The sequence below is a fragment of the Kogia breviceps genome, chromosome 1, assembly GCF_026419965.1.
Source record: "Kogia breviceps isolate mKogBre1 chromosome 1, mKogBre1 haplotype 1, whole genome shotgun sequence".
NCBI lineage: Eukaryota > Metazoa > Chordata > Mammalia > Artiodactyla > Physeteridae > Kogia > Kogia breviceps.
This window is the reverse complement of record NC_081310.1, coordinates 183,927,626-183,940,009: the sequence shown is the minus strand read 5'-3', so window position 1 is coordinate 183,940,009 and position 12,384 is coordinate 183,927,626. Positions and strand designations below refer to the sequence as shown.

The following is a 12,384-nucleotide window of genomic DNA, read 5'->3' as shown; positions in this document are numbered from 1 at the left end:
TGTGGTATGCGGGCCTCTCACTGTTGTGGCCTCTCCCGTTGCGGAGCAGAGGCTCCGGACGTGCAGGCTCAGCGGCCATGGCTCACGAGCCCAGCCGCTCTGCGGCACGTGGGATCTTCCCGGACCGGGGCACGAACCCGTGTCCCCTGCATCGGCAGGCGGACTCTCAACCACTGCGCCACCAGGGAAGCCCTATTTCATGGTTTTTAATCGTAGACGGAATAGCAACAAAGATTCTCGCCTCGACCAAATTCTACTCAGGCTCCCCTGAACTTTTCAATCAGGCTTCAGCTTTTGGACTTTCATGTTCATCTCTGCGCTGTCCCATTTTAGCAAGGATCCTGCGAGGTTGGTTTAGTTAGAATCCCCCATCCTCCATGTCTGATCTCCTTCCATATCTAATTGGGTTCCTCAGCCTCCACCAGCCCCAGGTGATGTCCGATCTCGCCCTGACGGGCCTTCAGCAGGAATCCTGTTAGGGCAGTTTAGCCAGAATCCCACCCCCCACACCCCTTACTCCTAATGTTGACTCTTAGTAATTTTCCATCCACTCACACCCACCCTGCCCCTTGGCTAGAAATCCCCACCTGCCCGTACTGTATTCAGACCTGAGTCCGATCTCTTTCCCACTGCAAAAAAACCATTGCAGTGGCCCCTACACTTATCATAATGCTCCCCCACTCCCAGCCCTTGAATAAAGCCTTTCTTACCATCTTTAACAAGTGTCAGGAATAATTTTCCAATAGCTTTCAGGACCCATGAGAGGACATAGGAAACAGTCCACAAGCAAGGGGTTGTGGGGAATACCTGAATGGTTGAGGAAGCAACGGTGGAGGCAAGACTGGATTGGGGTTCAAGCTGTAGTTCTGCCTCAGCCTGGCTGTGTGATCTTGAACAAGTCTGAGCCTTAGATGCCTCTCCAGTAAAATTAGAGGATGGGGTGGACCGCCCAGCTCTGACTTTCGGTAGGTACTTAGTAAACGTCCATTGAATAAATGAAAGGAAAATAAAAACAACCTCCAGGTATTGAACCCTCACCATGCACAGTTATAGACACATACATACCTACCAGCTAATTGACAGGTTAACCATTCAAGAAAACAAAAACAAAAACAGATTGAGGGGAGTTCCCTGGTGGCACAGTGATTAAGAATCCGCCTGCCAATGCAGGGGACATGGGTTCGAGCCCTGGTCCGGGAAGATCCCACATGCCGTGGAGCAAATAAGCCCGTGGGCCACAACTACTGAGCCTGCGTGCCACAACTACTGAAGCCCGCACGCCTAGAGCCTGTGCTCCACAACAAGAGAAGCCACTGCAATGAGAAGCCCGTGCACCGCAACAAAGAGTAGCCCGCGCTCACTGCAGCTAGAGAAAGCCGGCGCACAGCAACAAAGACCCAATGCAGCCAGAACAAACAAACAAAACACTTATCATCATCTGACACCCACTATATATATATTTTTTTGAAATATCACCAAACACTTTATTTAAAAGGCTGACATTTACTATTATTCACTCATTCATTTATTCCAACGTTCAAAGTGATATTGAATGTCAACTTAGTTCTTGAAGAGTTCTTCATTTATTCCTTCTACATTGCTCTTCTTTATGTGCATCCAAGTTTCTGACCTACGTTTTACTTCTTCTTGAATAACTTCTTTCAAAATTTCTTGCAGAGAAAATCTTCTAGAGATTAATTCCCTCGGTTCTTGTTTGTCTGAGAGTCTTCATTTCTCATCTACTTTTGAAGGATAATTTTGCTGGATAGAATTCTAGGTTCATGGGGTTTTTTTTTCTCAACACACTAAAGTATTCACTCCACTGTCTTCTTGCTTTCCTGGTTTTGGATGAGAGGTCTGGTGTAATTATCATCTTTGTTCCTCTATAGATAAGGTATTCTTTCTATCACACTATCCCCAACTTCCTGACACCTTTCAAGATTTTCTCTTTGCCTTTGGTTTTCTGCATTTTGAATATGATATGTCTAGCTGTGCATTTGGGGGCATTTACCTCATTGGATAAGATTTCTGTTCTTCTTGGATCTGTGATTCAGTGTTTGTTATTAATTTGGGAAAGTTACCAGCCATTAACATTTCAAATATTTCTTCTACTCCATTCTTTCTTTCTTCTCTTTCTGGTAGTCCAAGTAAGCATATCTTATAACTTTTGATATTCTCTCATTGTTCTTGGAGACTCTGATTTGCTTTTTTCTCTTTGCATTTTATTTATTTATTTATTTATTTTATTTCTATCTTAACCATTTTTTTTTTAAGTGATCTTCAATCCTTTTTTTTTTTTTTTTAAATTATTTATTTATTTTTGCTGTGTTGGGTCTTCATTTCTTTGCGAGGGCTTTCTCTAGTTGTGGCATGCGGGGGCCACTCTTCATCGCGGTGCGCGGGCCTCTCACTATCGCGGCCTCTCTTGTTACGGAGCACAAGCTCCAGATGCGCAGGCTCAGTAATTGTGGCTCACGGGCTTAGTTGCTCCGCGGCATGTGGGATCTTCCCAGACCAGGGCTCGAACCCTTGTCCCCTGCATTAGCAGGCAGATTCTCAACCACTGCGCCACCAGGGAAGCCCTCTCTTTGCATTTTAATCCAGTTCAGCATTATGGTCTGAAAGCCAGAAACTTGTATTTTTCTAAAGGTCCTTTCTATAAATCTCTATATTTCACTTATTTGTTCATTTGTCTGCTTCTCTCCCCTAAAATATAAACTCCACGAGGGCAGGGATCTATGTCTATTTTGGTCACTTCTACATCGCCAACGCCTAGAAGGGTGTTTGGTACATACTAGGTGTTCAACTAATATTTACTGAATGAACAAATGAGTGAATGAAGTAGCTGAACCTCAGAAAGGTTAAATAACATGACTTATCCAATGTTATCCAGCCAGCAAGGGGCGGAGCTGAAATTCAAACCCATGGAGTCAACCCAGTTAACTTCTATGTCATGACTGTCTCTTTTATTCAATGAATGTTTATAGAGATCCTAATTCCCATTGGGCCCCGTTCTAGGTGCTGGGGTTACAACAGTAAACAACACAAAGTCCTTGCCCTCATGGTGCTTGCATCCTAGTATCCTCCCATAAGAAAAGAGATGTAACTTTATAATATTGGGAAGGTGGATGCAAGGGCCGGGAGTTGAGTTGCACGCCCATGGTAGACATGACTAGTCGATAGAGGCCCTTATTCTTGCTGAGCCCAGTGCTACTCACAATCCTCCACAATGCAGCGCTCCAGGCTGCCACTGTCCACTGGAGTTGGCACTGAAATAAACCTTATTTGCCATGTGTGAATGGGTGCATCAATAAGGGCACGATGGGCTTCCCTGGTGGCGCAGTGGTTGAGAGTCCGCCTGCCGATGCAGGGGACGCGGGTTCGTGCCCCGGTCCGGGAGGATCCCACATGCCGCGGAGCGGCTGGGCCCGTGAGCCATGGCTGCTGAGCCTGCGCGTCCAGAGCCTGTGCTCTGCAATGGGAGAGGCCACAGCAGTGAGAGGCCGGCGTACCTCAAAAAAAAATAAAATAAAATAAAAGGCATGAATCTCAATCATGCACTGTGCAGCCAGAACCTCTGGAACCACAAATGCAAGGCCCACGGCTGGCCCAGGACTTGGGGTTTCTTCCCACTGGTCCCAGGCAGTGTCTTCCTCATTCCTTTTCCCAGCCACTGACCTACCCTGGGGGAATAGAGGGTAAGGAGACTCACCAAGGTGCAGATCAGATCCAAAGGCCCTACTGGTGACCAGGTTATGTCGAAGCTGGGAGCATAGCCTGGTGTAAGGAATGGGCATAGGCTCTGGAATGGGCAGTTCTCGGTTAAAATCACTGCTTCTCCATTATCTGTGTGGCCTCGGGCAAATCACTGCACCATTCTGAGCCTTAGTTTCCTCACTTGTTAAATGGGATAATGCACTGGCTTCAAAGGGCTGACATGAAAATTAGATGAAATAATCTATATAAAGGGACTGGCTTAGTGCTTGACACATAGTAGGCGCTCAACAAATGTTTGATGAGTGAACAGACGACGGCATGAGTGAATGAACGCACAACTGTTCTACTATGGAAGGTGGACACAAAAGCAAGACTGGCAGACTGCATCACCCAGAGGCGACCTAAACAACGTCTCCCATCTGTATGACTTCTCCCATTGAGAGGTGAGGTTTATGTCACCTTCTCTTGAAATTAGGAAGACTTTTGTGATTGTTTTAACTGAAAGAGTCTGCCAGAAGTGATGCTATGTGACTTTCAAGGCTGGGAACCCTCGCTCTTGAAGACTTCAGTTACCATGTAAAGGATCTGACAGCCCTGAGGTTGCCGTGCTGTGTGGAAGCCCAAACTCGCCCATGTGGAGAGCCCACAAGGAGAGGCTCTGAGAGACCATGAAGACAGAGAGATGCCCAGGTGGCTTCATCCACCATCTGCCACCAGCAACCACATGAGAGCCGAAGTCAGACTGCCCAGCCAACCCTTCCTGTATGCTGGACCCATAGAAACTTGGAGAGATAATGAAACCATTGCTGTTGCTTTAAACCATTAAGCTTTGGGGTGACTCATTAGGCAACAATAGTAACTAGAACTGCAGATAACCCAAATACCCTCCAATGAGTGCTATAAAAGAAGTGTGCACCGTGTGTTTGAAAACACAGAGGAGGGAGCCATGAAAAGTAACTGAATGTGCGACATGAAGAAAGAAATTACACTAATACATCTAAGAGGATACACTGTCAAACTGAGTTGCTGTTGGAAGATATCTTTACTTATTTTTTATTTTATTGAAGTATAGTTGGTTTACAATGTTGTGTTAGTTTCAGGTGTACAGCCAGATTCAGTTATGTATATATAGATATAGATAGATATAGGTATACATATATTCTTTTACAGATTTTTTTTTTTTTTTTTTTTTGCGGTATGCGGGCCTCTCACTGTTGTGGCCTCTCCCGTTGCGGAGCACAGGCTCCAGACGCGCAGGCTCAGCGGCCATGGTTCACGGGCCCAGCCGCTCTGCGGCACGTGGGATCCTCCCGGACCGGGGCACGAACCCGTGTCCCCTGCATCGGCAGGCGGACTCTCAACCACTGCGCCACAGGGGAAGCCCTCTTTTACAGATTCTTTTCCCTTATAGGCGATTACAAAATATTGAGTACAGTTCCCTGTGCTATAGAGTAGGTCCTTGGTGGTTATATCTATTTTATTTACAGTGGTGTGTATATGTTAATTCTAACCTCCTAATTGATCCCTCCTCCACCCCTTTCCCCTTTGGTAGCCATAAATTTGTTTTCTCTGTCTGTGGGTCTATTTCTGTTTTGTAAATAAGTTCATTTGTATCTTTTTTTTTTTTTTTTTAGATTCCACATGTAAGTGATATCATATGATATTTGTCTTTGTCTGGCTTACTTCACTTAGTATGATAATCTCTAGGTCCATCCATGTTGCCGCAAATGGCATTATTTCACTATTTTTAATGACCGACTAGTATTCCATTGCATGTATGTACCACATGTTCTTTATCCATTCATCTCTCGATGGACATTTAGGTTGCTTCCATGTCTTGGCTATTGTAAATAGTGCTGATGTGAACATTGAGGTGTATGTATCTTTTCGAATTTATCTTTAGATGAAGGTTTTCAGATACGGGAACTCAAGGACAATCTCCATTCCACGCTGTCTTAGGAAACCTCCCTGGATTTCCATTGCCCGCACCCCCAACCCCTCTTCCCAGACCCGGGGTCAAGTTCTGAACTCCCATAGCTTTCGGGCTGCTGAACAACAGAAAGAGCATTGGACTTGGTGTGAGAATTCGTGGGTTCAAGCCCTGGTCCACTGGCTACTAGCTGAATGATTCTGGGCAAGTCAGTTTGCCCAAGTCAGCTAAACCTCAGGCTCCTCGTTTATGGAAGGGGAATGCTGCAACTGCTAATGTTATTAAATGCTCTGTGCCTCCTGGGCTCTGAGCCCTTTAAACACATCACTTCCCTTAATCCTCACAACCACCCAGTGAGATAGACATTATCATCTCCATTTTCCCAGTGAGGAACCTGACCCAGAGACATTAAGATACTTGCCCAAGGCTGTGCATCATTTGAGTGGCAGGGCTGGGATTCAAAGCCAGGCTGTGGAGCTCCAGAGCTTGTGCTCTTAACATTGTGTTGACCCAGTGGGGTGGGGCGGAACTCAAGGAGAGTTTGTGAAAGTAAGTGAAAGGGCTTCTCTAAATGAAAGTAGTGCTGTGTGCAAAACATGAAGAAACTTATTTATAGTTCTTTGTAGCTCCCTCAGAGCACTTGGCTTGCTCTGCTGTATAGTGTACACAGTTGCTCTCATTTCTGACTCCTGTTGTCAAAATGCCTTAAAGGCAAGATCCATGTCTCATTCATCACTGCACCCACAAAGGATCCAATCCAGCTCCAAGGACTGAACTGGAGCTCAGGAAAAAAGAGTGGATGGAGTGGATTCCTTGTTTAAGCTGAAGGGCTAAGGCAATTACATCTGCTCATTACAGTGTGATGAAAACAAGAACACCTTTCAAAAAACACATTTAAAAAAAATCTCATTGTTCCTGAAACACTTCTAAACCACGCTTTCTATCCTGGGCTTTAAAACTAAACGTATCATTTTCTCACTGAGAGTTTGCAGATGTGGTCTCAACAGAAGGGGAAGAAAGAGAAGCAGAGAGTCCTTATGGCTCCAGCAGACTTTCCTGGACACATTTCTCAGGGTAGGAAGAGGATCTTCCGTTCACAAGCAGCAGAATCTGACTGGGGAAGAGGTGGGGGAGAAGTTATTTGAATGCAGAACTCTCTCAGGCCCAGAGGTTCTGTGAAAACCTGTTTTTTCAAAGTTCTCTTGTGTGTGACCTCATCCAGAAACTCTGGGGAAGTTCGAGAGATTTGATGTTATGAGCTGCCCATGAAGTTAGGTCCAAAAGCTTCCCTCAAGCTGTGGTGCTTCTTATAGAAGTCGTGAGAACTGGGAGTTCCCTGGTGGTGCAGTGGTTAAGACTCTGAGTTCACAGTGCAGGGGTCCTGGTTCGATCCCTGGTCGGGGAACTAGATCCCACATGCATGCCGCAACTAAGAGTTCCCATGCCACAACTAAGGAGCCTGCCTTCTGCAACTAAGATGTGGTGCAACCAAATAAACAAATATTAAAAAAAAAAAAGAAAAGAAAAGAAAAGAAGCAGTCTGGAGAGCCTATACCATTTCCAGTGTAGCAAGAAGGGAAATTCTTCAACATGTTTGTGTTAGTGGGCTTGTCACTCATTTTCCACAGTGAGGAGCAAACTTCCTTAACAAGTTGACATTGAACCAAAATAGGATTCATTTGACTAGTGCTAAATGCAGGTGAAAGAGCTGATTCTTCTGCTCTTGAACAGTCATCTGAGACTCTTGGCAATTGTCAATTTAAGCTTTAAATTATAACCAAAAACATTTTACATTCACCTGAGCTATTGAAACAGCCAAGTGTGCGTGGATAGTACAACAGCTAAAAACAAGATTTGGAATCAGACAGGCTGGGTTTGAATCTCAACCCCATCATTTTGTAGCTGTGGGGCCATAGGTAAAGAGTTTACTCTGTTTAAACCTCAATGTCAGGCTACCCTGGTGGCGCAGTGGTTGAGAATCCGCCTGCCGATGCAGGGGATACAGGTTCGTGCCCCGGTCCGGGAAGATCCCACATGCCGCGGAGCGGCTAGGCCCGTGAGCCATGGCCGCTGAGCCTGTGCGTCCGGAGCCTGCGCTCCGCAACCGGAGAGGCCACAACAGTGAGAGGCCCGCGTACCACAAAAAAAAAAAAAAAAAAAAAAAACAAACCTCAATGCCTTCTGGTACAAACTAGGTCTAATCATAGTTAGAGATTTCCAAGGTTATTGTCAGTATTAAATGAGTATGTGTACATATACGTAGCTTAGTATAGTAAATCCTCAGTAAATGTTAGCTCTTCTGGTAGGCAGCCCCTAAAATGGCTGCCAGTAACCCCCGCATCCTGGTACAGTCAGCCCTCTGCATCCCTAGATTCAGCCAACCACAGATTGAAAATATACCAGGGGGAAAAAACTTCCAGAAAGTTTCAAAAAGGAAAACTTAAATTTGCCACAAGCAGGCAACTAATTACATAGCATTTACATTGTGTTTACAACTATTTACATAATATTTGCATTGTATTAGGTGTTATAAGTAATCTAGAGGTGATTTAAAGTATATGGGAGGGTGTGCCTAGGTTATAAGCAACTACTATGCCATTTTATACAAGGAAGTTGAATATCCACAGATTTTGGTATCTGAGGGGGTCCTGGGACCAAACCCCTGCGTATACTGAGAGACAACTGTATTTACATCCTTTCCTCCTCTTGACTATGGGCCAGACTCAGTGACTAGCTTCCAATAAACAGAATATAGCAAAAGTGGTGAGATGTTAAGGGCCCTGAGTAGCCAAAGCAATCCTGAAAATGGAAGAACAAAGCTGGATATCTCACACTTTCGGATTTCAATACTTACTACAAAGCTACAGTAATCAAAACAATGGGAAACTGGCATAAACATAGACATACAGATCCATGGAATAGAATAGAGAGCCTAGAAATAAACCCTCACATATATGGTCACATGAGTTCCAGCAAGGGTGCCAAGACCATTCCGTGGAGAGAGGACAGTCTTTTCAACAAATGTGCTAAGAAAACTGAATATCCACAAGCAAAAGTATGAAGTTGGACTCTCATTTTATACCATATACATAAAATAACCCCAAAATGCATCAAAGACCTAAACATAAGAGCTAAAACTCTTAAGGAAACATGGAACAAGAGCTTCACCATGTCAGATTTGGCAAAGACGTGTTGGATTATGACACCAAAGGCACAGACAACAGAAGAAAAAATAAGCAAACTGGACTTCATGAAAACTAAAACTTTTGGGGGCTTCCCTGGTGGCGCAGTGGTTGAGAGTCCGCCTGCCGATGCAGGGGACACGGGTTTGTGCCCCGGTCCGGGAAGATCCCACATGCCACGAAGCGGCTGGGCCCGTGAGCCATGACCACTGAGCCTGCGCGTCGGGAGCTTGTGCTCTGCAACGGGAGAGGCCACAACAGTGAGAGGCCCGTGTACTGCAAAAAAAAAACCCAAAAAAAACCCTAAAACTTTTGTGCCTCAAAGGACACTATCAACAGAGTGAAATGGCAACCTATCGAATGGGAGAAAATATTTGCACATCATATATCTGATAAGAGATTAATATCCAGAATATATAAAGAACTCCTAAAAATCAACAATGACAAAATGACCCAATTCAAAAATGGGCGAAGAAGTTGAATAGATATTTCTCCAGAGAAGATATACAGATTGCCAATAAGTATATGAAAAAGATGGTCTACATCACAAATCGTTAGGGAATTGCAAGACAAAACCACAATGAGATACCCCTTCACAACCATTAGGATGGTTAATATAAAAGAAAAACAAAAAACCCAGAAAATAACAAGTGTTGGCAAAGGTGTGGAGAAGTTGGCACACTTGTGTAGTGCTGATGAGAGTATAAAAGTGTGCAGCTGCTATGGAAAACAGAATAGTGGTTCCTGAAAATTCTTTAAATATAATTACCATACGGTTCATCAATTCCACTTGTGGCTACAAAACAATAGTTGAAAGCAGTGACTTGAACAGATATTTGTTACACCCATGCTCACAGTAGCATTATTCACAATAGCCAAAAGGTAGAAATAACCCAAATGTCCATCTACAGATGAATGGATAGACAAAATGTGGTTTATCCTTACCAGGGGAATATTATTGTCTTAAAAAAGAATGGAAATTCTAATACATATTACCACAATGGATGAACCTTGATGGTGTTATGCTAAGTGAAATAAGCTGGACACAGAGGGGAAATATACGATTCCACTTCAGTGAGGTACCTAGAGTAGTCAAAATCAGAGACAGAAAACTGAATGGTGGTTATCAGGGGCTGGGGGGAGGGGAACACGGGGAGTTAGTGTTTAATGAGAACAGAGTTTCAGTTTGGGAAGATGAAAAAGTTCTGCAGATGGGTAGTGGCGATGGTTTCACAGCAGGGTGAATGCACTTAATGCCACTGAACTGCACATCTAAAAGTGGTTAAGTTGGTCAATCTAATGTTATGCATATTTTACCACAATACGAAAACAGGGCTGGGATGTTACTTCTGAGATTAGGTGGAAAAAGACTGTGACTTCCATCTCGTTTGCTCTCCCACTTCAACTCACCCTGAAGGAAAATATTGCCGTATGGTTGTGCTGTCCTGAGGAGAAGCTCCCGTGGCAAGGAAACGAAGATTTCAGCCAACAGCCAGGAAGAACCTGAGGCCTGCGGACAGCCAGGTGAGTGACTTTGGAAGTGGATGCTCCCCCACATCCAGCACTGAAGTGACGGGCTGACTCCTTATTGCAATCAAGGGAAGGCCCCGAGCTTCTTTCTTATTGATTAAGAGAAAAAAACGAAAGCTCAAAATCAAATTACAAAAAGAATTGTTAAGAATGAAATACACGAGCAGGTGATTATCATCCTGTCTCAAAATGAATGAACACAGGAATGAAAACCGGACTATCTAAATAAACCTAATTTTGCCAGTCATAGGAGCCCCAGGACTGTCTACTCATACGGGGTTGCTTTGCATGGCAAGAACACATGGGCACTTCCAGCATCCAGTGCTGGTACAAGACAACCCTCAACGTCCACTCTTAATGATGAACACTGTTCAGGCCCCAGGGAAATGCTTTCCGCATCTCTTGCCCCATGATCTTGAACCATAAGGCAATTGCATCCAAATGACGTGAAGGCTTGTGGTTGATTTTGTCGTTATGAATGTAAATTTGACAAGGTACTAAGACAGGACATCTTTTATTTAAATGATTTTTAGTTTGTCCCACTTAAATAATGAGACAAATGATATGTGGGTCTCCATCTGCACCCTTGCCCCAGACCCCATGTCAGGGATAGGTCTCAGTATCATAGTATGTTGAAAAAGAAGATCCATGCTATAAAGAAGTATCTTTACTTTACTTCTTCTTCTCCTTTTTTTTTTGTTTACTGTGGTAAAATTCACAGACCTTAAAATGTACCAACTTAACCATTTTTAGGTGTGTAGTTCAGTGGTTAAGTCCATTCGTATTGTGCGACCATCAGCATCACCCATCTCCAGAACATTTTCATCTTGCAGAACTGAAACTCTATATGCACTTTTTGTTTGTTTGTTTTTATTGAAGTATAGTTTACAATATCATGGGAAACTCTATACTCATTAAACAATAACTCCCCATTCCCCCTCTTCCCAGCCCCTGGTAAGCAGCGTTATACTTTCTGTCTCTATGAGTCTGACTACTCAACGAACCTCATATAAGTGGAATCATACAGTAGTTGTATTTCGGTGATTAGCTTATTTCACTTAGCATAATATCTTCAAGTTTCAACCATGTTGTGGCATCTGTCAAAATTTCCTGCCCTTTTAAGGTGGAGTAGTGTTATCGTATGTGTATGCCACATTTTGCTTACCCATTCACACATCAATAGACACGTGAGTTGCTTCCATGTTTTAGCTATTTTGAATAATGTTGCTGTGAACAGGGCTGTAAAAAAATAATCTGTTTTTTGGCCATGCCGCGGGCATGCGGGATCTTAATTCCCTGACCAGGGATCGAACCCGCACCCCGTGAAGTGGAAGCCAGGAGTCTTAACCACTGGACCGCCAGGGAAGTCCCTGAGACCCCACTTTAATTCTTTTGGGTATGTACCGAGAAGTGGAATTGATGAACCGTAGGGTAATTATATTTTTAATTATTTTAGGAGCCATCACACTCTTTTCCACAGTGGCCATATGCCAATTTGCATTCCTACCAGCAACGCACAAGGGTTTCAATATCTCTGCATCCTCACCAACACTCATTATTTTTTGCTTTTCTGTTTTTGTTTTTATAATAGCCATCCTAATGGTTGTGAAGGGGTATCTCATTGTGGTTTTGTCTTGCAATTCCCTAACGATTTGTGATGTAGATCATCTTTTTCATATACTTATTGGCAATCTGTATATCTTCTCTGGAGAAATATCTATTCAACTTCTTTGCCCGTTTTTGAATTGGGTCATTTTGTCATTGTTGATTTTTAGGAGTTCTTTATATATTCTGGATATTAATCTCTTATCAGATATATGATGTGCAAATATTTTCTCCCATTCGATAGGTTGCCATTTCACTCTGTTGATAGTGTCCTTTGAGGCACAAAAGTTTTAGTTTTCATGAAGTCCAGTTTGCTTATTTTTTCTTCTGTTGTCTGTGCCTTTGGTGTCATAATCCAACACATCACTGACAAATCTAAATCTTGTGTCATGTTTCCTTAAGAATTTTAGCTCTTATGTT

At 43.6% G+C, this 12,384-nt stretch overlaps 1 protein-coding gene across 4 annotated transcripts in view; it reads right to left on the bottom strand.

Annotated features, from left to right (window-relative positions):
• The window catches only part of CNR2 (cannabinoid receptor 2), a 58,777-nt gene that overhangs the window by 31,534 nt on the left and 14,859 nt on the right, over window positions 1-12,384 (bottom strand). The window contains exon 2 of one of the 4 annotated variants that reach the window (XM_067014866.1): window positions 10,240-10,448. The exons of 1 other annotated variant lie outside the window; for it this stretch is intronic. In XM_067014866.1, coding sequence (XP_066870967.1) covers window positions 10,240-10,448 — 209 coding nt within the window. Of the gene's footprint in view, window positions 1-10,239; window positions 10,449-12,384 lie in introns of those variants that run through there. 2 more of the 4 variants (XM_067014881.1, XM_067014876.1) reach the window with 2 other exon arrangements.